Raw genomic sequence first — 27,524 nt, 5'->3', positions numbered from 1 at the left:
ACTGTTTTTTGTATGTATTTCATTGTTTTTACTGGATTGTTTTCCACTGTTTGGTTAGGGTTTTATTTGCACATTTTGTGTACTTCTTGTTGTTTAACTTTTGTTGTATTTTTAAAATTATGTTAGTTTAGATCTTTCTTCCTTTTTTATTATTTTTTTTTCTCCTGGAGTTGGGGGGAGGCACTTTGTATAAGCCTGTGGCTTCTTGACCTCTCCTGACACATTTCTTATTGTTTTTTTTTTTTTGTTGACTGTATTTTTCTTCAGTTTTATATATGTGCAAATAAATAAATACAAAAAAAAATAACTATAAAGAATAAAATCGTATTTACTAGCCTTATTACAAGGAGGCATACCACATAAGACATAATAAAGTTATTATTAATGCATTTGTTTATCTGGCAGTAAACTATTCATCCATCACTATACTACATTTAATGCAACAACAGGAATAACCATGACAACCCAACGCCCTCTTCCAATGGTTACCATGTTTACTGTTTCTATGGTAACGGCGCTGTTAACTTTAGTCTCAGAAGTCAGTTCGCAGGCTAACAATGAGTTAAAATGACATTAAGCTATTAACCAACCTTCCAAAGCGAGAGGATATTGAATGAACGAACAGGTAAACTGATAGTTAGCCGTGTTGTTATTCACTAAAAATAACTTTTGAGATGCTGCAACATCTAAACGCTAACGTTAAACCTTATGGTCAAATGTACAGGATAACTAGCTAGTTAGTTAGCCTAGCGTTAAGATACAACAGCTGTAACTTAGCCTCAAGTTATTTTTTGCTTCTGGCTCTTCTCAGTAGCTTTGTTGCCAGACATGGCTACCTCTCCCGGAAATTTTTGAAGCCACAGGAGTGAAGGACATGTCGAAGTTTCCAGTCCTGCCCCCCATTGAAGGCACGCAGCACCGTGATGCTGAGGATGGACAGATCGCTGCAGCAAAGGAGAAGACAACAGTTCAGAAGAGGCACAGAAGGAGTAAAGTGAAACAAGATCAACTCCACATGATATTGTATGTTGTCAGCTCGGCTGTGTGCCAGCTCTATTGTCAGTACCTCACTATTATAGCCACAGCTATTAGATAATGATCCCAGTGTCTAATTTAGGCAGTTATTATATATAGTTTTTGTATAATTGTTGTATACCTGTACCTCTCCTGCATTTCACTCTGTTTGCTGATGTTGCTGCTTTGACACCTGAATTTCCCTCTGGGGATTAGTAAAGGTTCATCTTATCTTATCTTATCTTATCTTATCTTATCTTATCTTATCTTCATCAGTATGTAGGCAATTGAGTTTCCTTTCAATGTGACAATTTGTTGACTGAATTATTACAGGGTGTCCAGAGCAATGAAGGCTTACGAACAGAGCCAAGTGAGGGGAACAGAGCGCAGCAAGTCACCAGAACCACTGTTTCCACCATCTGTATGACAATTATCTAATTATGCACACATTTTAATCAATTTATACATTTATATGCACAATATAATGTAGTGTATTTCAATATTCTCTTTACAGATGTTTAGCGAGGACCGGAAGCGTAGGGTAAGTCTTTTTTGTTTATTAGATTTGACCTGTGAAGAGACTCAACCCTACTTATGTACCACACATCTCCTATTTTTGGTCCCATTTGCAGGAGAACTACATGTTCCTGAAGGGGTGTGTAGAGAAACGGCCATTTGCTCCAATCCAGCAAGAGTGGTTGGACTCCATCGTTGCCCGAGTCTCGCCTAAACTTAAAGAGGGCCCTGAGACAAATAAACTGCTACAGGAGCTCTGCAAGGAAGTCAGCGACGACTTCCACAATGTGATTGTCAAGCACACAGGTATTGGCAATTATTTATGTATGCATATACTCTCAGAGAACATGTAGACCTGTCTCATTATGCCATATTCACTCCCTTTAGTGGACACAATACTAAAGAATCCACAAACAGAAGAACCTGTCTCAGACAAACAGACAGCGGCCCAACTAAAGTCAGTGTCCAATGTACACAAATGATTTATCCACAATAATCAAATAGTAGTCGGTCTGTTTTTGAATGTAAGTTACATTTCCAATCTTTTGCAGAATTGTTGATTTCTCCCAACCGTGGCATGATCGCTTTATCAGAAGCCGCAAGATGATGAAATCAAATTTGCACATTCTTCATCCGGTGATGCAAACTGTCTTGGATATTGGCTACATGACATTTTCTCCACTGGTTCTGGTTGATCTCTCAGGATGCAGGTAAAGAAAGACACCATGAATGCAACATGGCCCTGCTAAAAAAAAGCACATAACTATGATTTTTCACGTGAAGTTTCTTTTTGATTTAATTCTGGCTTCAGGGCTTCGGGACCCGTGGACTGTACGAGCCTCCAGAACAGAATAGCGGTGGAGTGTAAGAGGACAGAAGATCGTATCATGAATACCTGGTTTCCAAAAGTCATCAACTTATTAACAAGCAAAGAAACACTGAAGGGAGTTAAAGAGGAGAAACTGGAATCCTTCTATGACTGTGCGTCCACCCTCATCTCCAATCAGGTGAGATACGGCTGACTTGATTTTGGGCTTGATTTGGATTTGAGAATGAACAATTTAAAGATATTTAAATTAAGGCTGTTTCACTCATTACTGAATCAGAAACATACTTATATGAATTATGTTATACTGTTATACATTGTATTTTTAGCAAGCCAGTTGTTATAGACATATACATTAAAAGACCACTAAGAGACACCTCGACAATTGAAACTTATCAAGGTTTGTGTTTTTAATGCTGCACATATAGTAAATTGAATTGGTCAAAGAACATTGTAAGCTATAATCTCATCACTTTATGCAACTATTATGCAACATTTATAGCCTGCTGTATTGAGATCTGATCTCCTTTGTTAGTTTTTTTGTACAAGCAGCATGTCAGCAACTAGCTATTACTGTTTGTTTGTGTTCTTTTTTTTTAATGAAATGTATGGATACTGTAGCATTATAGACATTTTTCTTTTGTCATTTCCCAGCTGAAATCCCTGCTTCAGACAAGTGTAGAGGAGTTTGTCAATCTCTTTGATCCAAGCAATCCCCACCGCTTGCCCCTCTTCCGTATGGCCTTGACATTCGATGATGAAAAGATAGAAATTTATCCCACCTTACAAGACCTGGAAGCTGCTCTTTTTGAGATTCTTAACGCCATCACAAACACACTGCAGGTGAGGTTATCTGTAATAGCCATTTAAAGGAGAATGACCGCTCTATGACACATTTTTCATGTAAAAAAATGATTTTGAGCTAGTATTGATATCTATGACATTGATCCACAGAAAGTACAGACGGTCCAGTCATGGCTGGCACAAGGCATATCTTCGTTTGTGGATGCCACGGTGGCTGATCACATCCTGGCTTGGGCTCAGGTCGCCGTGAAGGCGGCTGTGTGCAAGAATCTAGAGGATCCCGACAAACATTTCCAGAGCTATGGTGATGTTTCATAATCCAATAATTTCCTATCATCACCCCGTTGATTTTAATTCCATTTATTGCTGACTTTCCTGCTTTATTTTGCAGTTGACAGCTATGACTGGCTCGTCAACGGAACTGCACAGGCCAGAGTGCAGAAGTTCATGGAAGAGGAGCACTCTTTTGATGAGTACACTGAGGTAGCAAATCATAAAATTGAATTAATGCTGCATATATTATATACCTATTCCTGCCTTGTTGTCAGTTTTCCTTCTGATGACTATCAACGTGTAATGTCACTGCTTTTTAAAGCAAGTGGAGGAGTTTCGTGTTCTGTCAAAGGCGATTATCAGCCTCCCTGCAAAAGCCCACTTCTCGATGGTCCATCTGGACTGTGAAGAGCTGAAACAGGGGCTGGCCAACAAAGCAAAAAACTACGCTGAAATACTTCTGAAGAAATTGGTCGCCTGCCACCGGGAGCAAAATCTACAGTGAGTCACTTTTCTTGTAACATTCTTTGACAAAACTGTCCGTCTGTGTTGAAAATGTTCCAATTTTTCTCACAATCCTTTTTTGTGTGTGCTCACAGGATCTGCTCTGAATTTGAAGCCATCAGAGAGAACATTCTGAAAGTACCAGAGAGCACAGAGGACATGACTCAGATCATTGATCACATTGATTTCACTAAGACAAAGGGTATTGCTGAACTGAATGAAAAAATAAAGGTGAATAACCTGAAGATTGGTTCTACCTGTTGTATCTTACACTAAAACATATCGACTTCAGTTATATCAATCCTAACAGCATTTTCTGCCACATTGCGTTCTGACAGGAAGCCTACTGTAGACTGAGCTACCTCCTGGATGTCCACATCATTGAGCCAGAGGATATGGAACTTAATGCAACCGTCTTCCACTGGCCTCAAAAAATCCTCGATGTCTTTGATCTCAGTGATGAGGTAATGCTGTTGTGTCTGCTGATGACAATATATCATGGTTGTTTTTTATTAAGGATGACCTGATTCTGGACGGCTTTGTCATTTTCCAGGTGATGCAATGGGCCAAGCAGAAAGGGGAGAAGGAGCTGCTTGCTGAAAGAGAAAGATTAATGGTAGAGCTGGAAAAGTTGGGACGCAGGGTAGAGGAGTTCCCACATTGCTCTGAGCTGGATATGATGCAGCAGGTACAGTGTCATTAGCATTTTCAGATGACCTTGAAGAAATAGTTCCGACATTTTGGGCAGAACATGTATTTGCTTTCTTGGTGAGAGTAAGTTAATACGATCAATACCATTCATATTTGTCCGTACAATATGAAGCTATCCAGCAGTTGGTTAGCTTAGCTTAGCTTAGCATAAAGACTGGAGCAGGGGGAAACAGTTAGCCTGGCTTTGTATGAAGCTAACAAAATCCGCCTACCAGCCCCTCTAAAAGTTCAGGACGTCACCGCGCCTGGCCGACAAATAGTCTCATAACCCACCATAAAACCACAAATTGTTGTTTTTACGCTTCAGTTTTTGTACGTTTTAAACAAACAAGATGTAACATGTTAATTCGTGAGCTTTCGAGGTGCTGGTAGGGGGATTTTGTTACCTTCCGACTAGTGGGCAAACTCCTGGGAAGTGAAGCCAATGCTGAAGTGCCTTAAACTTGCATTCTTTCTAATAGCCAGCAGGGGGCGACTCCTCTGGTTGCAAAAGAAGTCTGATTGTATAGAAGTCTATGAGAAAATGACCCTACTTCTCACTTGATTTATTACCTCACTAAACATTGTAAACATGAGTTTATGGTCTCAATCGCTAGTTTCAAGTCTTCTTCAATACAGCGTGATGTTCATTTAGTAAATTATGGTCCCATTAAGAGTCAAATAGACCATAAAGCAGGGTATGCTTTAGGGCATGGCTACCTTGTGATTGACAGGTCGCTACCACGGCGTTTTCCGGTATGGGAATTGTGTTTTTATCTTAGACTTTTAACCCTTTCACAGTGTGTTTTCAGTTCATGAAAGTGAATTCTATCATTTTGGTCACCTAAAAATGTGTTATTCATTGTTCGGTTGTACTTAGCTCCACCCTCTCGTGTCACGACAGTCCACAAACCATTGGGTGACATCACGATGACTACGTCCACTTCTTTTATACAGTTTATGCTTCAGACAGAGCCAAGTTAGCTGTTTCCCACTGCTCGGGAAGTTACCCACCGGCTGGCTCCAGCTTCATATTAAACAGACTTTTAACTCTCTGCAAGAAAGTGAATCAGTACATTTCACAAAATGTCAAACTATTCCTTTTAACAAACTTGAACTTGAAATAACTTTATGGTCATATTACAGTATGCATTTGAATTCCATGTCAATGTCATTACAATGTAAGTAGTGATCAGAATTGTACAAAAGCATCATAAAACTTAATTTTAGTGTCGTTTTCTAGCAATACAATTACATGAGAAAATGGAAAATAATGATCTTGTCATCCCTTTTTGGGCAGTATATAACGGATATCAGAACAGTTCAGAAACTTCTCCATGAGGCTGAGGAGGCGATCGTCTTCATTAACAAAGAAGAGGCCTTTTACAAATGGGACCCAACATGTTACCCAGAAGTTGAGGTCATCAAAAACCGTATTGAGCCGTATCAGAAGCTGTTTGGACTGGTGCTGATGTGGCAGCGCACAGAAGACAGGTCTGATTTCAGTTTGATGTGCTTGTTGAGTTTTAATGAAAACATTTCCCCTGTTAACCTTTTATCTCCTTTGTGAATAGATGGATGGACGGTTCCTTCCAGGACCTTGACGGCGAGAGCATGGAAGTAAAAGTGGACGAGTTCTTTAGGGAGATCTTCAAGACGCTCAAGTTTTTCCAACAGAAGCAGAACAAGGCTGAGCAAGAGCTGGACAGGATTGGTGGGACGATGAGACGACGACCTGAGGATGATTCGAAGAAGCCGGAAAGCCCCACAATCCTTTTGTGCTCCACTGTGATGGAGCAGATCAAAGAGTTCAAGGTATTTACTGTCATTTCAAAGGGGCTCATTAATGAAGGCTTGTTTGTTGCTGCTATACCTCTATGTGGAATGTGTTTGTGTCAACAGGACCGTATCCCTGTAGTGTCCAGCTTGTGTAATCCAGGCATCCGAGCTCGCCACTGGGACCAGATGTCAGAGATAGTGGGGTATGACCTCACTCCTGACTCTGGTACCACACTACGCAAAGTTCTCAAACAAAACCTGGTTCCTTACATCGAAGAGTTTGAGTCTATCAGCACTGCTGCCAGTAAAGTGAGAACTTCTGAAATTCTTTGTTTGCTTCTACAGCGTTTGATAAAATCCTTAATATTGAATGCCATATGTACTCCAATGGCTACGTACTCCTATGTGTCTCTACAGGAGTTTTCCCTGGAGAAGGCTATGCAAACCATGGTGCATATTTGGGATGGTATTTCTTTCCACCATCAACCTTACAGGGAGACCGGAGTGTCCATCCTGACCGCCATGGACGAGATTCAGACAATGTTAGATGACCAGATTGTGAAGACTCAGACTATGAGGGGCTCACCGTTCATCAAACCCTTTGAAAATAAGATCAAGGTTAGCTTCCAGTTTTAGAGAGTTTATACACATGATGATAATGAATACGTTTTACCAGTTCTGCAGAGATCTAACTGTTTGTTCTGTGACCTCAGCTGTGGGAGGAGCGTCTGCTTCGTATCCAGGAAACCATAGATGAGTGGCTGAAGGTGCAGGCCCAGTGGCTTTATCTGGAGCCCATCTTCTCTTCTCAGGACATCATGCAGCAGATTCCGGAAGAGGGACGACTTTTCCAAATTGTTGACAAAAACTGGAAAGATGTCATGAGGCACTGCGTTAAGGACCCGAAGGTCAAAAGTTTACGGTGAACACATTATTCTGAAAAAAAAGGAAATCTGAAAAATTAACTGTTTGTGTTAACTGATGATTTGTAATCATAGATTCTGGCAGCAACTTCGCTGCCTGGTTTGCTAGAGAAACTGCAAGACTCTAACAGCCTCCTGGAAGACATCATGAAAGGACTGAATGCCTATTTGGAGAAGAAGCGTCTCTTTTTTCCACGGTGAACAAACATATTTCGCAGTGTTTCTTTAGTCCAATTCTTTGTTATCATAACATTAAGATTTTGATACTGACTACCAATGCCGCTGCCAGGTTCTTCTTCTTGTCCAATGATGAAATGCTGGAGATTCTGTCTGAGACCAAGGACCCACTGCGAGTGCAGCCCCATCTGAAGAAGTGCTTTGAGGGTATTTCCAAGCTGGACTTCCTGCCCAATCTGGATATCCAGGCAAGGCAGTCACACATGTTATTATTGTTAGATGCATGGACGGATTATTGATCGGGCCTACTGGGTACAGGCCCAGGGGCCCCCTAACCTGTTGGGCCCTTGGGCCAGAGCCTCAGTTTGACGTTACTGCTAACATTTCTTGTTGGCAAGTCACAAAGAGACAAAACTACCACGAGGCGTGAAATTACCAAAAAGAGACACAAAAACAACAAAAATAGACACAAAATGACTACAAAGAGACACAAAACAAACAAAGAAAGACATAAAACTACCATAAAGAGACACACATAAACTAAAAACAGACTCAAAACGACTACAAAGGGATGCAAAACAACCAAAAGGAGAGACAAAATAACCAAAATAGACACAAACCGACCAAAAAGAGACACAAAACAACTGCAAAGATGTCTCTTTGAATCTGTGGCTCTTGTGCTTATTGTATGTAGGAGGGGTGGGGGCCCTTTACATGTTTTTGCCCAGGGGCCAATTGTCTCATAATCCGTCCATAGTTACATGACACCATGGTTGAACCATCATTAAATTGCACACTGTTCTCACCCAGGCCATGTATAGCAGTGAGGGTGAGCGTGTTGAGCTAATCCAGCGCATCTCCACATCTGAAGCCAAAGGAGCTGTGGAGAAGTGGTTGGTGCAGGTGGAGGAAGTGATGCTCGGCAGCGTCAGAGATGTAATAGCCCGCTCCAGGGTGGTGAGATCACTGTTCCCATGCCTTAAATAATACACAGTACTGCGATTTGTTAAATTGAGGATTTATGCGTGAACATTAATGTGAATCATGAGTGTGGTTGTACCGACAGGCCTACGCTGAGACTGCACGGAGCCAGTGGGTCAAGGAGTGGCCTGGGCAGGTGGTGCTCTGCACCTCCCAGATTTTCTGGACCTCGGAGGTCCATGAAGCCATCAGATCGGGAGCTGATGTAGGTTTTTACACCCTTTTCAATGAAAATGTAACTCTTTTTTGTTGGCTTTTGAAATACAGTAATACCAAGTACAGCTTAATTAATTGAAATTATGTTCAGTGTTTTTCTGAATATGAGAAGATTAAGTTGTGAAGATTCCTAGTTAAAATCAAAAAAAAAAAACTTAAATCAAGTTTTAAAGTCTAATTATAGTGCTGCACACATTAATGAATTTTATAGTGTAGAGGTAAAAAAAACAGTGATGTGTGTCACTCCTGACCAACTGACCCGAATTCTTCTTCTAACAGAACCACCTTGGGAAAAACAACTAAATAGTAACTGGGTTTTGTTCTCTGTAGGGTTTAAAGAACTACTATAAGCAACTCCAGAGTCAGCTGAAAGACATTGTGGAGCTGGTGAGAGGGAAACTGCCCAAACAAACACGGATCACTCTGGGAGCGCTGGTCACTATTGACGTCCATGCCAGGGATGTGGTCTTGGAGCTTATTGGGAAAGGTACCTCACAGCACCGAATCCAGAGTCGACTGTAGCAGAGCTCAGTTTAGAAATACCACCAAGAAAATATGCCTGAAAAATAAAATGATATACTGTATGTCCATTTTTAACAGGTGTATCAACTGAAACAGACTTCCAATGGCTAGCCCAGCTTCGTTACTACTGGATCAATGACAATGTTCGTGTTCGCATCATCAACTGCGATGTTAAGTACGCCTATGAGTACCTGGGGAACTCGCCGCGTCTGGTCATCACTCCACTGACTGACAGATGCTACAGAACCCTGGTATAATTTATGACAAATAGCCAACTTACACATGAACACTTGTCACATTGTTATTGAAATAATGCTGAGTGATGAGATATTTTAACATTTAATCCCAAAGCTCTCCCTCTGTTTTAGATCGGGGCTTTCTACCTGAATTTGGGTGGCGCGCCTGAAGGTCCAGCTGGAACAGGAAAGACGGAAACCACCAAAGATCTTGCCAAAGCTCTAGCTGTACAGTGTGTGGTCTTCAACTGCTCTGACGGACTGGATTACCTCGCTATGGGCAAAGTAACGCCAGCAGGAATATTCTTAATTCTAATGCCAAAGTTATAATGCAAAAACATCATTCTTTTAACAAATGTTTTTGGTGCAATTTCTCATAGTTTTTTAAAGGTCTGGCTTCATCTGGTGCGTGGGCATGCTTTGATGAGTTCAACCGCATTGAGCTGGAGGTGCTGTCTGTAGTGGCCCAGCAGGTTCTCTGCATCCAGAGGGCCGTCGAGCAGAAGTTGGAATACTTTGACTTCGAAGGGACTATGCTCAAACTCAATCCCAACTGCTTTGTGTCCATTACAATGAACCCTGGCTACGCAGGACGCTCAGAACTCCCAGACAACCTCAAGGTCTTTAATCAGTGAATAAACATTTTATTAGGCATCACTGTCAGTCCTAAAAATATTGGCTGTTACTACTTCTACATTGCATTAGATTATATTAATCTACATTATTTGATCCCAGCTCTTCATCAAATTAAACACTGTGATAAATCGATGGTGCTTTTACACCCCTTCAGTATAGTGTAACATAACACAAAGAAGTGTGTGACTGTCCAACACCGACACGTCACCTAATCTTTCTTTCATTTCTCTGTGCAGGTGTTGTTCCGAACAGTGGCCATGATGGTCCCCAACTACGCGCTGATAGCAGAGATCTCTCTGTATTCATACGGCTTCCTCAACGCCAAACCACTGTCAGTAAAGATTGTGATGACCTACAGGCTCTGTTCAGAGCTGCTCTCCTCCCAGTTCCATTATGATTACGGCATGAGGGCGGTCAAAGCAGTACTTGTGGCTGCAGGAAACCTCAAGCTCAAATATCCGGAGGAGAACGAGGACATACTGGTATTTGTGCTGAAATGAATGCATTTGCTAAATTAGTCTATATATTGTATGCCCTAATTGTAATCTTCTCTATTCTTTTTTTCCACGTTTTTGTAACATCCAGCTCCTGAGGTCCATAAAGGATGTCAATGAGCCCAAGTTCCTCTCCCATGATATTCCGCTGTTCAATGGAATCACTAGTGATTTGTTCCCAGGCATCTCCCTTCCTGAGGCTGACTATCAGGTCAGATATATTGAAGCCATTACTTATTCTTTTGTCCTACATCTAACAATACCTGCACGTTTATTAATATTGTCATGTGTATTATATAGGGCTGTCAAATTTAACGTGATAATAATGCATTCAAATTTGTTTTAATGCCACTAAATTCTTTAACACATTAATGCAATATATCTTTCAGAGGTTGTAGCAGTTTTAAAGCTAGAGGGAAGATACATCATATGAAACTAGAAAAACAAAGGAGTCCATTGATACCAACCATAGTAGCTTGTTGTGAGGGAGGCTAAATAACGCTCCAAACTTACGCTAAATTTTGACGAGGAAAAACTGTCACGGACATTTTCAAAGGGGTCCCTTGGCCTCTGACCTCAAGATATGTGAATGAAAATGGGTTCTATGGGTACCCACGAGTCTCCCCTTTACAGACATGTCCACTTTATGATAATCACATGCAGTTTTGGGAATTCATACTCAAGTCAACACACTGACACACTGACAGCTGTTGTTGCATGTTGGGCTTCAGTTTGCTATGTTATGACTTGAGCATATTTTTAATGTTAAATGCAGTACCTGTGAGGGTGATTGTTTTGTATTGTTAATTGATTTCCATTAATGAATATATACAGTACATACATTGCATAAAGAAAGCATATTTGCCCACTCCCATGTTGATAAGAGTATTAAATACTTGACAAATCTCCTTTTAAGGTACATTTTGAACAGATAAAAAAATGTGTCATTAATTTGTGATTAATCATGATTAACTATGGGCAGTCACGCGATTAATCACGATTCAATATTTTAATTGATTGACAGCCCTAATATTATAATCAGTGTTTTTTTTTTCATATCCTTGGCAGCTGTTTCTGGAGGCGGCTGAAGAGTGCTGTAAAAGACACAATGTACAACCGACACAGGTCTTCTTAGAGAAGATGATCCAGTCTTATGAGATGATGATAGTCAGGCATGGGTATGTTGTATTTCAATTATCATATCATGATATCCTGTTTCGCATGTTTCCAGTTATACAGTATTCCACACAACTGGGACACAGCTTGATATTGCATGAAAATATACACTTTTTTGTACCAGGTTTATGCTGGTGGGGGAACCTTTTGCTGGGAAGACCAAAGTGCTGCACACTCTTGCTGCCACGCTGACTCTCATGAATGAGAGAGGGTATGGTGAGGAGGAGAAGATCATCTTCAGGACATTGAACCCAAAGTCCATCACCATGGGACAGCTCTTTGGACAGTTTGACCTAGTTTCCCATGAGGTAGACCTGTGCCTTGGATCCTCTTGTATTTATTCTGTATCACAGATAAATACAAGATGTGTGTCTTTACTTTTTCCTTTTCCTCATTATTAGTGGACAGACGGGATTGTGGCCAACACGTTTCGTGAGTTTGCATCGGCCGACACACCAGACCGTAAATGGGTGGTGTTTGATGGTCCCATAGATACACTGTGGATTGAGAGCATGAACACCGTGCTGGATGATAACAAAAAGGTACATCATGCCTATCTTGGTCAGGACACTCTTGGAAAAGAGATTTTTAATCTCAATGAGTTTTTACTCCTGGTTAAATAAAGGTTAAAAAAAAAAAAAAGGTACATAATACACAGTAAAAACGTTTGATATTTATTTATTTTTCTCATACTTGAGTTAGATCTTCTCTCTTTTCCCCCACAGTTGTGCCTGATGAGTGGTGAGATCATCCAGATGTCCAATCAGATGAGTCTGATTTTTGAAGCAATGGATCTATCACAGGCCTCGGTGAGTTAAATGTTTGGAGATGAATAAATTATTTATTAGCTCGTTATTTTGCTCGTTAATTTGCTGAATGGTCACCATTTTGCAATAATGGAACTTTAATAATTCACCAACGTGCTTGTTAAGATGTTGAACCAATAGGAATTAACAATATGTTTGATTGACAGGATGTAATTGGAAGTTATAAAAAGGTCTTTTTTAGTTTTGTTCGGTTATTTTCTTCCACGGCAGCCCGCCACAGTCAGTCGATGTGGTATGATCTACATGGAGCCGTCTCAGTTGGGCTGGGAGCCTTTAGTGATCTCCTGGATGAACAATCTTCCTGATGCCCTGCAAAGCCCGGACAACCGCTCCCTGCTGCTGGAGCTCTTCCACTGGCTCCTGCCGCCCGCCCTCAGGATGCTGCGTAAACACTGCAGAGTAAGTGACCCCAGAACAACCCAGACACAAATATCTGTAGAACATTGTCCTAGTGTACGTTTATTTATATATAAAATGCAGACGCTTTGTCATGCTGGATGACGGTTTTGTTTACAGGAAGTTGTTTCCACTGGCAACAGTAACACTGTGATGTCCTTGTGTCGACTGTTTGAGATGCTGCTCACTGAACCTGTAGAAACGACTCCTGGGGATAAAAATATTCGCACCTGGATAATGGTAAAAGGACTGAATCATTTGTCATTTTGAAGGATATTAGCACCTTATTTATTAAAAATATTTGCTTTGGAACTGCTTTTGGCAAACATTTGCACCTCAAAGCAAATGTTTCAGTGTTTTTGTATTTGCACTTTCCATCTCAGTTAATTTATATTTTCATATGACACCTCCCCTTCTCTTCCTTGTGTGATTTTAGGCAGCATTTGCCTTCTCCCTGGTGTGGTCTGTGGGTGGCAGCTGTGATTCAGACAGCAGAGAGAAGTTTAGTGAGTTCTTCAGGGTGACTGTGTCAGGAAAGACAGAAGAACATCCCATCCCTGACGCTGTGGGGAAATGGGAGTGTCCAATGGACGAGAAAGGGCTGGTGTATGACTACTTCTATGAGGTATTGTGTAATTACATCACCTCAGAGGTGTTTCACTTTGGTTTAAACCAGTAAATCAGACTGTAATCTCTTGGACAGTTTAAAGGAAAAGGCAGCTGGGCTCACTGGAACAGTGCCATCATGAATGTCAGCCTGGGGGACAAAAACACCAAAGTGCAAGAGATCATTGTTCCCACCATAGATACAGTTCGCTACACCTACCTCCTGGACCTCAGCATCAGATACGGAGTGTTAGTATTCTGCCATATATACTGGTTTCTATAGAGTATTTCTCATTTTATTTTACCTTGGTATTATTTACATTTCAACAGACAAAATAGATTTTTTTTCTCTGCTTAGGCCTCTCCTGTTTGTTGGTCCTACTGGCACTGGAAAGTCAGTGTATGTGAAGGAGAAGTTGATGAACAATCTGGACAAAGACCGCTATCTACCCTTCTTTATCAACTTTTCAGCTCGCACTAGCGCCAACCAAACTCAGGTCAGCATTTAGCCAGCAAGGATGAAAGAATGACCTTTCAGAATTTTTGGATTGCTAGAAAAATGTTATTCGATGTAATAATCTAAACAAACAAGAAAGGGTATATGTTTGAATTATTTTATTATTTATATAAATGAATTTGTTGATTCTGTATTAATTGTATTTTCCAGAATATCATCATGTCCAGGTTAGATAAGAGAAGGAAGGGAGTGTACGGGCCCCCCATGGGAAAGAAGTGTGTCATCTTTGTAGATGACGTGAACATGCCTGCACTGGAGCAGTTTGGAGCACAGCCTCCTGTGGAGCTTCTTCGACAGTATATAGACCATGGAAACTGGTATGAACCATCCACCATTAGACGGCAATTTCATATCAAAATAAGAGAATGATAATAAAGGGAGAGGACTAAATTTACTGCGTTCAGTAAACTGTCGTGCTCTGGCAGGTATGACCTGAAGGATACCTCCAGGATCTCTCTTGTCGACCTCCAGTTCATCTCAGCTATGGGCCCCCCTGGTGGTGGGAGGAATGCTGTGACATCCCGCTTCCTGCGCCACTTCAACATATTTAGCATCAACGCCTTCAGTGATGACACCATGGTTCGCATCTTCTCCAGCGTGGTGGCCTTCTATCTCAAAAACAACGAATTCCCACCTGAATATTTCACCGTTGGCAACCAAATAGTGACAGCTACCATGGAAGTGAGTCCCCCAAAAACACACAATGATATTACATGAACTGACCTTGTCTTTTCCAGTGCATTAATACTTTGCTTGTATGCATTTCATTCCTAAAGGTGTATAAGAAAGCCATGGAGAACCTGCTTCCTACTCCAGCCAAGTCTCACTACACCTTCAACCTGCGGGACTTCTCGCGTGTCATCCAAGGCTGCCTGCTGCTGAAGAAGGAGTCTCTGGAGAACAGACGCACCATGATACGCTTGTTTGTCCACGAGGTCTTCCGGGTCTACTACGACCGCCTGGTGGATGACAAAGATCGAACATGGCTCCACCAGCTGATGAACGGCATCCTCAAACACCACTTCAACGAATCCTTCGACCAGGTGTTTGATCACCTGAAAAAAAGCAGTAAAGTAAGTTGAGATTCAGTTATACTTGTTGTAGTGTTATGTGCTTTACTATTATAATGTTTCACAGTGTGTTAGGAAATGCAGGAAAGAAGAGGAGCTGCTCTGGCCTGTTGTCACTCCTTGCTGCCCATTATCTAAATATGATTTGATATATTTTCTACTACCATATGAAACAGTCTTTATGTTTTAATGTGTTCTTCCTTTCTCAGCTGGTTGAGGAAGACATGCGGAATCTTCTGTTTGGTGACTACATGGAGCCTGACCTGGAGGATGACGAGCGCTTGTACGCTGAGGTGCCCTCGATGGAAAGCTTTTCTCAAGTGGTGGAGTCGTGTCTTGAGGAATACAACCAGATGCACAAGAATCGCATGAACCTCGTCATCTTTCGGTAAACAGCTTTGGTATTATAGAGTCAATTCAGCTACATGCGCCGCAAATATATTGGTCATAACCTATTTAGTATTAAATGTTAAAATCTCATAAAGAAAATAGAAATTACGATTTCTAGAATGAGCATTCAACCAAATGACTTGCTTTTCTGTGCAGTAAATTGATGAAATTGTTTTAGAGCTCTTCTTCTTCATGGAAATTAAACTGAACAAATGTCTGAATTATGTAGCTATGTCCTGGAGCACCTGTCCCGTATCAGCCGTGTGTTGAAGCAGCCAGGAGGCAATGCCCTGCTAGTGGGAGTGGGAGGCAGCGGACGCCAGTCCATCACCCGTCTGGCCACATCCATGGCCCACATGACCATGTTCCAGCCTGAGATCTCTAAGAGCTACGGCATCACTGAGTGGAGAGACGACCTCAAGGTCGGCTTCATGGTTTAGGACAGACTTCTGTGTCCTGTAACTCTGATCCATCAAGCATTTATCCTCATTTTGATCTGTGCTTGTGATATATTTTCAAACAACACTCTTTGTGCTTTGAATTATACCTTAGATGTTGCTGAAAAATGCTGGGGTGAAAGGTCAGAAGATGGTGTTCTTGCTAACTGACGCTCAGATCAAAGATGAAGCTTTTCTAGAAGACGTGGACAGCGTCCTGAACACGGGGGAGGTGCCCAATCTGTTCGCCGTAGACGAGAAGCAAGAGATCATGGAGGTAGGCTGTCACACATTGTATGTATACCCTTATAGAGTAATGTACACCTTGTATAAAGGCCATACTCATCGATGTTTAATGTTACTCTTACTTCATCTCTGTTTCTCCAGGCAGTACGTCCCATTGCCCAGGCTGGTAATAAGAATTTGGAGTTGAGTCCTTTGACTCTGTTCGCCTTCTTTGTGGCTCGCTGTAGAGAGAACCTTCACATCGTTGTGGCCTTCAGTCCCATTGGAGACGCCTTTCGAAATCGCCTGCGGCAATTTCCATCTCTTATTAACTGCTGTACCATTGACTGGTTCCAGGTGCGTATAGGGTTTAGGAATGGTGTCACCGCTAATAGTTTGTATTTTATCTTTAGTGAAATATACTAGACACAGAAAAACTATCTATGTATGTATCTGTGTGTCAATCAGTCAGACAGTTAGTCATGTGTTAGAGTAAACATCAGAAGAAAGTCTTTGCATGCTTTTGTCTCACTGTAGTTTCTTCTCTCCGCCCTGACAGCCGTGGCCAGAGGAGGCTCTCGAGCGAGTAGCCATCTCCTTCCTGCAGTCACTGGAGATGAGTGAAAAGGAGCGGCAGGAGGTCATACTCATCTGCAAAACGTTCCATACGTCTGCCAAACAGCTCTCCCAGAGGTATCACGTGAGGTTATTTATAACTTGTATATTCAAAGTACAATTATAAGTTTAATCACTCACCGTTGTTTTCATTGCAGATTCCTCTCTGAGCTAGGTCGCCATAACTATGTGACGTCCACATCCTACCTGGAGCTGATCGCAGCTTTCCGCCTGCTGCTCACTCAGAAAAGAGACACCGTCATGAAAGCGAAACAGAGGTATACCAACGGTCTGGATAAACTAGCCTTCGCTGAATCTCAGGTATATGCAGCACCATTTTTTACCAGAATTGTTTTTGTCTATTTTTTTTATTAATTATTACAAAATGTTTAACTCATTTTAACAATGTTTCTCTGCAGGTTGGTGAGATGAAGAAGGAACTTATAGACCTGCAGCCCAAACTGGAACAGGCAAAGATAGACAACAACAAAATGATGAAGGTGAATAATCTTCCTTCAGTCTTAACATCAACCTAGATTACCAGTAAATAGGCCTATGAATATACTGAATGTAACTGTTTAATGTGATGACTTTCAGGTGATTGAAGTGGAGTCTGTGGAGGTGGAAGCCAAAAGTAAAGTTGTGCGTGTTGACGAGGAGGCGGCGACTATAAAAGCCAACGAGGCTCAGGCTCTGAAGAACGAGTGTGAGAGTGACCTGGCTGAGGCCATCCCTGCCCTGGAGGCTGCTCTCTCAGCCTTGGACACACTGAAGGTGAGCACCTTTCAGCTGCACTACTTCAATATACAAAGTTTAGTCCATGGATGTATAATAAGAACTGAATACCGGACCTCAAGATGGTGCCTATTCATTCCAATGGTAATCGCTCGCCTAGCGCATAGGCCAAAAATGTTCCCTAGCTTCCGGTTTTACTTCCAGGGTATGCGGCCCACTGAATATGCGCAGTAGTGTTTCTCTCGCTCGCCCCGCCCGCGAGTTCCTGCTCGGCCCATAAACTTTACATCGTGATGACGTCACAGATTTTTAAATTGCTATTCTCAGCTTAAGGAACAAATATAAAACCTCCATGTATCAAAAATTCATAATGGAATAAGTCGTAATCGACCTTGGTTGCAGTTCAAGGTGTCCTGTCAACAGTTTTACAGACGTCTCTTTTGCAATGGTGGTCTATGGGAAAATGCTTATTGGGTCGCAGGGGGGTTTCTCACTGCAATACCGCGAGTGGCCACTGGAGAAATTTGGAAGCAAGGAGGAGAGGCGGCACCGTATCCAGGTCTTATTATACATCCATGGTTTAACCACTCAGACCAGCGCGGTTTAGACAGTTGAGTAAGTTGAGCTGCCTGTTTCATTTCAGCCTTCTGATGTCACAATTGTGAAGTCGATGAAAAGTCCTCCTTCGGGGGTGAAGCTGGTGATGTCAGCTGTTTGTGTGATGAGGGAGATAAAGCCGGATAGGATAGCTGACCCAGCTGGGACTGGAAAAAAGGTTAGACTGAGGAAGAAAAAATCTTATAAAGAAATTGTCTGTCAAAAACATTTTAACATTGCAACATATGTGATAGTAGTACAATCTACACTCTCTAACATGTTTTCTTTAATGTCTAGGTTTTTGACTACTGGGGTCCAAGCAAGAAGCTCCTGGGTGATATGAACTTTTTACGAGATCTTAGAGTATATGACAAGGACAATATTCCTGTGAGTGTCAGGAAAGCTACATTCTTAATTTATGATTTAAAACAAAAAACACTTGTATTTTGCTTTGACTAACTCCTCTGTTTCTTCTTTGCAGGTCCCTGTGATGCAAAAAATCCGTAGTGAGTACATGACTAATCCTGACTTTGACCCCAGTATAGTGGCAAAGGCCTCCTCTGCAGCAGAGGGCCTGTGCAAGTGGATCAAAGCAATGGAGGTGTACGACAGGGTGGCAAAGGTGCAGTGTTGCATAGACTTTGTTTCTCTTGACTTGTCCTGAATATACATGCATGTATGCTTCCACTTATTCTTTGATCTCAACCGCTCTCTTTGGTTTTAGATTGTGGCTCCTAAGAAGGCCAGTCTGGAGGAGGCGCAGGAGTCCCTGGCTGCTACCATGGCCCTGCTGGACCAGAAGAGAGCTGAGCTAAAGGAGGTCGAGGACCGTTTGGCTGCCCTTCAGAAAACCTTCGAGGACAAGACCGAGGAGAAGGTCCAGCTGGAGTTCCAGGTGGATTTGTGTGCCAGGAAGTTGGAGAGAGCTGAGAAACTCATTGGTGGTCTGGGCGGAGAGAAGACCAGGTCAGGATGACGCACAAAATATTCTGCAAATAAGATAATTACAGTATGCCACTAAGTGAATTAATCTCTGTATCTTTAGATGGTCTAAAGCAGCAGATGACCTGCAAGACACGTATGATGATCTGACCGGAGATGTTCTCATCTCCGCTGGTGTCATCGCCTACCTGGGGGCCTTCACTGCCGGCTTCAGACAGGACTGCACCAAGTCATGGACCAAACTCTGCCAAGTAACAGTCCTCCGCTTTTTTATTCAGACTGTTTTAGTCACTTTCTTTGAATTCAGACATATTTAATTGCTTATTATCTTTCTTTTCACCTACCTTAATATATCTAGTCTAAGAACATCCCATCAGCAGATGACTTCTCTCTCAGTAAGACTCTGGGAGATCCCATTAAGATTAGGGCTTGGAACATCGCAGGCCTTCCCAGCGACTCTTTCTCTATTGATAATGGCGTCATTGTCAGTAATTCACGTAGATGGTGAGTCTGTATTGCTGAAATGTTTAATTCACTACTTACTACTTATACATTTGACAAAAATATACTTGGTTCAATGTGAATGTGAAAGATCCGTCTCATTCTTAATGCCTGTGTTCTTGTAGGCCCCTGATGATTGACCCTCAGTGTCAGGCCAACAAGTGGGTGAAGAATTCAGAGAAAGACAACAACCTGAGTGTAATCAAGCTAACAGATGGCGACTACATGAGAACTTTGGAAAACTGTATCCAATTTGGAACGCCATTGCTGCTGGAAAATGTAGGAGAGGAGCTGGACCCATCACTGGAGCCACTGCTGCTCAAACAAATCTTCAAACAAGGTGCTGTGAATGTGAGATGGCTGTTAAAGGACCAGTGGGTCAAATTTCAGGGGATCTATTAGCAGAGATGGAATATAATATTCATATCTATGTTTTCATGTTTCATGTTTTTCGTGTATAATCACCTGAAAGTAAGAATCATTTAGTTTTTGTTAATTAGCTCATCATATCTACATAGGGAGCGGGTCCTCTTCACGTTATGTTATTGCGGTCTTGGAAAGGGAGGAGTGAGCGGAGGGGTACTCAGTTGGTTGCAATCTGCAACCACACCACTAGATGCCACCAAATCTTACACACTGTACCTTTAAGGTGGCAATTGAGATTTGAATGTAAAACTAAAACTGAAAAATCTAAGTTCAGTCATTTTTTGTTTCACCCAGGCGGTGTGGATAGCATCAAGCTGGGGGAGAGCGTGATCGAGTACTCCAGTGATTTCCGTTTCTACATCACCACTAAGCTCAGGAACCCACACTACCTACCAGAACTGGCCACCAAGGTGACCTTGCTCAATTTCATGATCACCCCAGAGGGCTTGGAGGACCAGCTGCTGGGGATTGTAGTTGCCAAAGAGAGGTGGGGCTTATGAAATGGTCACGTTGGTAAAGATACTTTGCATCACTTCTCTAAAGCATTGTTTCTGCTCTATCTGCTCTATAGGCCAGAACTGGAAGAGGAGAGGAATGCACTAATCCTGCAGTCAGCTGCCAATAAGAGGCAGCTTAAAGAAACTGAGGACAAAATCCTGGAGACGCTGCAGTCCTCTGAGGGAAATATCCTGGAGGACGAGAGTGCCATTCAGATTCTGGACTCAGCAAAGATCATGTCCAACGAGATCAGCAAGAAACAGCAGGTGTGGAAAACCTCTAGAGAAAATGAGACCCGGATTGTGAATATGACGAGTCTGTTTATTGCTCATCTAATTTACTACTGTTTATGTATTTCCCAGATTGCAGAGAAGACAGAGATCAAGATAGCCGAGTCTAGAGAGGGTTACAGAGCCATCGCCAAGCACTCCTCCATTCTGTTCTTCAGCATCGCTGACCTGACCAACATAGACCCTATGTACCAGTACTCTCTCAGCTGGTTTGTCAACCTCTACATCAACTCTATACACGACAGGTGAGCGATGCACGTGAAGTGTATTCCGCAGTGTCCAAGTATTACATTGAGATTTTATGACTGGTACCAGCAGTTTAGAAAATATTATCCTCCGTCTGTTATGTCATATTTAGAAGAGATTAGTGTCCGAAATATTTCTATACAGCAGCTGCAAGTGGGAGGGATCAAATGAAACTTTCATATTTGTGGAGCTGCAGATGTGCCCTGCACACACAGGAAGTATGCATTTGTTGTACTATAACATCACAAGTAGCAATTGTAGCCATTATGAATATGTTTCATTGTACTCTAAGCGTATCTGAACCCTTTACTCAGTCAGCAAAGTTTCGGCTACATTTTTATGTGACATCTGACATGAATCTTTAGCATAGGCTTATATAACTTGCGGAGTCGGTCTGTGTTCATCTCAAGCTTCCTGTGTTTTGTCTTTTATTTATCAGTAACAAATCCAAGATCCTGGACAGGAGGCTCCGATACCTAATTGATCACTTCACCTTCAACCTGTACTGTAACGTCTGTCGCTCTCTGTTTGAGAGGGACAAACTCCTCTTTTCCTTCCTCCTCTGCTGCAATCTACTCCTGTAAGTGTTAAAGCTAGTGAGCAATGATGGTCGAATTATTTAGATTATTAGAATTTCATTTCAGCTTTTAACCACATGCTCAGATGAAGATATATAATTTGTGAAATTGTGCTATCCTCTTCTATTTCCTCTCAGAGCAAAAGAAGAGATTGAATACTCTGACTTAATGTTCTTTCTGACCGGAGGAGTGGGTCTGCAGAACACAGTCCGAAACCCCGACCCCAGCTGGCTACAGGACAAGAGCTGGGACGAGACCTGCAGAGCCAGTGAACTTCCTGGCTTACAAGGAATAAAGTAAAAAGCATCACTCACTCACCCAAAAATGTTTTTTTTTTTATGTGTCTATAACTACACTGTTTCACAAAACAGTCCTTTTGACTAATGGACTGTATTATTTATTCCACAGAGAGGCGTTCATGAAGAGCCCAGGAGACTTTAAATGTATTTATGACAGCAAAGAACCAAGCAACACTCCTCTGCCTGCTCCGTGGTGTGAACAACTCAACGACCTGCAGAAGATGATCATCGTTCGCTGTCTCAGGCCTGACAAGATAGTTCCAGCTGTTACTAAATACGTGACTATCAAACTGGGGAAGAAATTTGTCCAGCCCCCTCCCTTTGACCTGAGTAAGAGCTACCTGGACTCCAACTGCACCATCCCACTCGTATTTGTGCTGTCTCCAGGAGCTGATCCCATGGCTAGTAAGTCCCTTCAGTACCAGTGATTGACTGCCAAGGTTCCATACAATGCTGCTTCCTTTGAACATCATTAGAAATAACAACATCCCTTCACAGGCTTACTGAAGTTTGCCAGTGACAAGAACATGGATGGTACCAAGTTCCAGTCTATCTCTCTGGGGCAGGGCCAGGGACCCATCGCTGCCAAAATGATATCCACAGCCATGCAGGACGGGACGTGGGTGTGTCTGCAGAATTGTCACCTGGCTGTTTCCTGGATGTCCACCCTAGAGAAAACCTGTGAGGACTTCAGTCCAGCGACATGCCACCCAGACTTCCGCCTTTGGCTGACAAGCTACCCGTCATCCAAGGTAAAGCTCACTGCATTTCATTCAGCTCATGTGTATAAATTCAGAGATTTATTCTGATTTTAGTCTTAAAGAAAAAACATCCTTTCTGATATCAGTTTCCAGTGACCATCCTGCAGAACGGGGTGAAAATGACAAACGAGCCTCCAACAGGACTCCGACTCAACCTGCTACAGTCGTACTTGTCAGATCCTGTTTCTGACTCAAACTTCTTCAATAACTGCCACGATAAGGAGCTGGTGAGTTTTCACATACAAAATGTACGCAACGGGAACTCTCATTAATTTATTAGGGCTGTCAAATTCGTTTTAACGCCACTAATTTCTTTAACGCATTAACGCAATCGATATTTGGTAAGTTGTAGCGGGCTCATTTTTAAAGCTAGAGTGACTTCTACTATGCTTGCCGGGAAGGAGGTCAAATAACGCTTAACTTACGCTAAATTTTGGCGAGGAAAAAATGTCATGGCCATTTTCAAAGGGATCCCTTGACCTCTGACCTCAAAATATGTGAATGAAAATGGGTTCTATGGGTACCCACGAGTTTCCCCTTTACAGACATGCCCACTTTATGATAATCACATACAGTTTGGAGCAAGTCATAGTCAAGTCAGCACACTGACAGCTGTATTTGCCTGTTGGGCTTGAGTTTGCTATGTTATGATTTGAGCATATTGTTCATGCTAAATGCAGTACCTGTGAGGGTTTCTGGACAATATTTGTCGTTGTTTTGTGTTGTTAATTGATTTCCAATAATGAATATATTACATTTGCATAAAGCAAGCATATTTGCCCACTCCCATGTTGATTAAATATTTGACAAATCTCCCTTTAAGGTACATTTTGAACAGATTAAAAAATGTGCGATTAATTTGTGATTAATCGCGATTAGCCATGGAAAATCATGCGATTAATCGTGATTGAATATTTTAATTGATTGACAGCCCTATTATTTATGCATTTTCTGATTCCTCCACTAGATTTGGGAGAAGCTGCTGTATGGACTGTGCTTCTTCCACGCTCTTGTGCAGGAGAGGAAGAAGTTTGGTCCACTGGGATGGAATATTCCCTACGGCTTCAACGAGTCTGACCTACGTATAAGCATCAGACAGCTACAGGTATTCACTCAGAGTTACAGTGGCCACGTTTCTACATCACAAGTATCTAAAAATGCATTTAAATGTGTTTCCCTCTTTAGCTGTTTGTGAATGAATACGACGAGGTGCCCTTCGAGGCCATAACTTACCTGACCGGGGAGTGTAACTACGGTGGCCGTGTGACAGACGACTGGGATCGGCGGCTCCTGATGACCATCTTGGCCGACTTCTACAACAAGGACATCGTTGAGAAACCTCGCTACCCTTTCTCACCTAGCGGCGAATACTTTGCTCCGCCTAAATCTATCTATGACGACTACATTGTATTTATCAAGGTGAAGTCACTCAATAGATTACCATTGTTTTTTGGGCTTTTTCCTCTATAATGACTTCCAACTGAGACGCAATATCTTTGTTGTGTTCTAGGAGCTTCCTTTCAGCCAGCATCCAGAGGTGTTTGGGATGCATGAAAATGTCGACATTTCCAAAGATCTCCAGCAGACGAAGCTGCTGTTTGATTCGCTGCTACTCACCCAGGGTGGAGGAGTTAAGGCAGGGGGGAGCTCTGGGAGTGACAACGCGCTGTACGACATAGCGAATGACATCCTTACTAAGGTATAAACTAATCAAACCTCTTCATTTAGGAATGTTTTGGTAGGTATGTCTCATTTTTGGTAGGAAATACACATGGCACCAGTGCAGGTGTAGCTTTCCAGTAAAGTGCCAGTTTCTGTTGATTGTAATCTACACACACTCAGTTGTATATTATTAACTAACAGATTTGCTTATTTCCCTCCAGCTTCCAGATAATTTCAACATAGAAGCAGCTCTCTTGAAGTTCCCGGTGCTCTACGGGGAGAGTATGAACACCGTGCTCGTCCAAGAGATGGAGCGCTACAACACGTACGGACAAACAGCTCAGTGCAGACCTTTAAGACATACAGCGCATCATCACCTGTATGACTTAACTCTTGCTTTTTTGCTCTCTTTCTCAGGCTGTGTAGTACGATCCGTGTGAGTCTGCAGAATCTGTTGAAAGCCATTAAGGGTTTGGTGGTGATGGATGCGGTGCTGGAGGCAGTTGCAGGCAGTCTGATAGTGGGGAAGGTTCCAGAGAAATGGGCCAAACGCTCGTACCCCAGCCTCAAGCCTCTGGGCAGCTACATTACTGACTGTCTCTCAAGGCTCACATTTTTGCAGGTGAGACTGCTTAATAAAGATCCTTTAGATGAACAGGAGATAGGACTATGATTATATGGGAGCTTCGTTGAGTTTGTTACTCCTCTTAAAGTTTTACTTTGTGTGCCTGTAGGATTGGTACGACACCAACAAACCCAACGTGTTCTGGCTGTCTGGCTTCTTCTTCACGCAGGCCTTCCTAACGGGGGCTATGCAGAACTACGCCAGGAAATACCACATCCCCATTGACCTGCTAGGCTTTGATTTTCAGGTCAAAAGATACACACTTAGTAATTCCTCTGTCTCACCCTCAAATATTTTCTCATAGCCCTAAAAGTATACTGATCTGTGGTTTTGTTTTAATGATTTTATCTCACAGGTTCTTCTTATCGATGAGTCAGACACATCGCCTGAGGATGGTGTTTACGTTCATGGATTGTTTCTGGATGGAGCTCGATGGGACATAAGAAGGTAGATGTTCATACTAGGGTTATTTTTAGAAAAATAATTCTGTGTCATTAAAATAGTGAAGTGCAAGGGGACTTGATAAACCTTAAAGGGATAGTTTGTAGTGGGGTTGTATGAGGTAATATCCATAGTCAGTGTATTACTTACAGTAGATGACAGTCGGCACGCCCCCAGTTTGGAGAAACAGTGAGGGGTTACCGCACGGAACCAAAGCAATGTACTGCTGTGGACAGGGCTGGCAGCAACATGTATTTTAGTCATCTAAAAGAAAGACTCACCTAAAAAAATCAACATCAGTTTAAGTGTACACTATATTCAGAATATTTTCACTGCTTTACCTTGCCGTGAGACAGTCCTTTCTGACAAGGAACTGAAGCTAATATGTTCTTGCCAAAGCCACCAGACACCAGACAAAACAGTAATTTTACCTCGCAGAATACGGGGGTTGCTGGTTGATCGGTTAGTTGTGTTATAATATGACGTTGGTGAATCTGAACAAACCAAAGTCACACAATAACCCAAATTAACTAACTGATCGAGGCAGTAGTAGACCAGCACTCCCATGTTCTGAGAAGTAAAATTACCGTTTTTTTCAATAGAGTTGTTGCTTTGGCGAGAGCATAGATAATGGCTTCAGTTCTCCGTCGAAAACATAGACTGTATAGCTGTATCACGACGAGGTAAACTGGTAAAAACATTCTAAATATAGCTTACACTTAAAGTACCTCATACAACCCCATTTCAAAACACCCAAACCATCCCTTTAACTATTGTTTGTCTCCCTATCAGTGGAGTTCTGGCGGAGCAGCACCCCAAAGTCCTATTTGACGTGGTGCCAATCATCTGGATAAAACCCAGTAAGTACATTACCATACTTTGTACACTGCCAAATGTGTGACACATAAAGTGCACGCCATTCTTGAATTCAGGTGTCTATTTCAAACCTGTTATTGCAAACATGTTACTGTTTTTATCCTCTTCATTCTCCTTACTCTCTATTTCATCTCTTTGCTTCTTTCTCTCCCGTGCAGCTGAAAAGAAGAGCATGGATCAGGCTCAGAGGCTGTATGTCTGCCCTGTCTACAAGACCAGTGAGAGGAAGGGCACTCTCTCCACCACAGGCCACTCCACCAATTTTGTCATTTCCATGGTGTTGCCCACTAGCAACCGCCCTCAACACTGGATCAAGCGCGGCGTGGCCATGCTCTGCCAGCTCGATGACTGAAATCAGACAACAAACTGTTTCAAGCACTTTACTGTGACACTTTAAACACTTTGATGATTTTTTTATTTTCTGTCCTTTCACAATGCAAAATTAAATATCTGTGTGCGACCAACTAGGGAGTCTGTGTTTTAAAGCTGTGGAGCATGTTTGTGGATGGCTATGGGGAAGTACATGATAAGCTTTTCAGTTCAAATGCTTGTGTAGTTCAGTTGCTACTACAGAATACAAAGCTAGACGGTTTTCTCCAATAAAAAAAAACGAATCTGAAAGACAGAAATTCACACGGTAGAAACAAAATATGCATCAGACGCACTGTGACGTTTTAATAGAAAAGGACAACAACATACACCTTTCAATCCAAAGCAGGAAGTGATTCCAAAACAAGTAAAAAAGAGAGTGCACTGCATTGTTTTTATTACATTTAACAAACCTTAGAAACATTCAGCCTCTTATTTCGTCCCTGCCCACAATTTACATGTTTTTTGAACATGTAGGCCTACAGTACACAAGCTGCCTAGTCTGCAGCAACTAATTGCCTAGTCTTCTGTTACTAATTTAAGCACTCCACGTATACCGTTTGAGTTTTTACATCAGAATCCTTTGCTGGCATCGAGCCGGGTAAGTGTGTAACATTGCAATGTGGCCACAAGCCAAATGTAAAAAAAAAAAGCTTTCTAAAATTAAAAACAGATGGCTTGTAATGAGAACCAGGAAAACTAGTGACTGGGAAATGTGATGTTAGACTTGATGATCTTGCTTGCCGGCTGCTGCTTCTTCTATATAAACATTCTTTACATTCAGGCTCTTTCCTGCCTGTCAGGGCCTTTGTTCATGTTTGCCTCTGT

The 27,524-nt window shown here is 42.0% G+C and overlaps 1 protein-coding gene across 2 annotated transcripts; it reads left to right on the top strand.

Moving 5' to 3' along the window:
- Positions 1-491: 491 nt before the first annotated feature.
- On the top strand, positions 492-26,792 carry dnah12 (dynein, axonemal, heavy chain 12). Of its 2 annotated transcripts, none has more exons than XM_074644063.1 (74): positions 492-625; positions 812-1,023; positions 1,348-1,435; positions 1,529-1,555; positions 1,647-1,836; positions 1,918-1,987; positions 2,082-2,240; positions 2,342-2,537; positions 3,011-3,199; positions 3,311-3,464; positions 3,552-3,643; positions 3,756-3,934; positions 4,033-4,168; positions 4,276-4,401; positions 4,491-4,625; positions 5,928-6,121; positions 6,202-6,442; positions 6,530-6,715; positions 6,824-7,024; positions 7,120-7,314; positions 7,405-7,526; positions 7,619-7,754; positions 8,317-8,463; positions 8,573-8,692; positions 9,034-9,190; positions 9,304-9,476; positions 9,594-9,746; positions 9,842-10,081; positions 10,334-10,579; positions 10,683-10,802; positions 11,660-11,769; positions 11,892-12,075; positions 12,169-12,309; positions 12,493-12,576; positions 12,805-12,993; positions 13,111-13,230; positions 13,427-13,615; positions 13,694-13,845; positions 13,955-14,093; positions 14,264-14,430; positions 14,539-14,794; positions 14,890-15,186; positions 15,393-15,571; positions 15,803-15,995; positions 16,126-16,287; positions 16,398-16,592; positions 16,795-16,928; positions 17,009-17,171; positions 17,270-17,350; positions 17,448-17,624; positions 18,229-18,360; positions 18,480-18,569; positions 18,664-18,804; positions 18,907-19,148; positions 19,228-19,375; positions 19,483-19,628; positions 19,751-19,965; positions 20,346-20,538; positions 20,623-20,815; positions 20,912-21,084; positions 21,525-21,665; positions 21,801-21,959; positions 22,072-22,367; positions 22,461-22,714; positions 22,810-22,950; positions 23,691-23,828; positions 23,909-24,142; positions 24,234-24,422; positions 24,607-24,710; positions 24,803-25,007; positions 25,120-25,257; positions 25,366-25,457; positions 26,244-26,311; positions 26,486-26,792. In XM_074644063.1, the coding sequence occupies exons 2-74, from the start codon at positions 875-877 to the stop codon at positions 26,677-26,679; spliced, it is 11,859 nt and encodes a 3,952-aa protein (XP_074500164.1). In that variant the 5' UTR covers positions 492-625; positions 812-874; the 3' UTR covers positions 26,680-26,792. The 2 variants fall into 2 exon arrangements, with proteins under 2 accessions (XP_074500164.1, XP_074500163.1); XM_074644062.1 differs by having other exon boundaries at positions 507-625; positions 815-1,023.
- The last annotated feature ends 732 nt before the right edge of the window (positions 26,793-27,524 follow it).

Source organism: Sebastes fasciatus, chromosome 8, assembly GCF_043250625.1.
Source record: "Sebastes fasciatus isolate fSebFas1 chromosome 8, fSebFas1.pri, whole genome shotgun sequence".
NCBI lineage: Eukaryota > Metazoa > Chordata > Actinopteri > Perciformes > Sebastidae > Sebastes > Sebastes fasciatus.
Note: the sequence above shows the minus strand (reverse complement) of the source record. Positions and strands in the feature narration are given on the sequence as shown.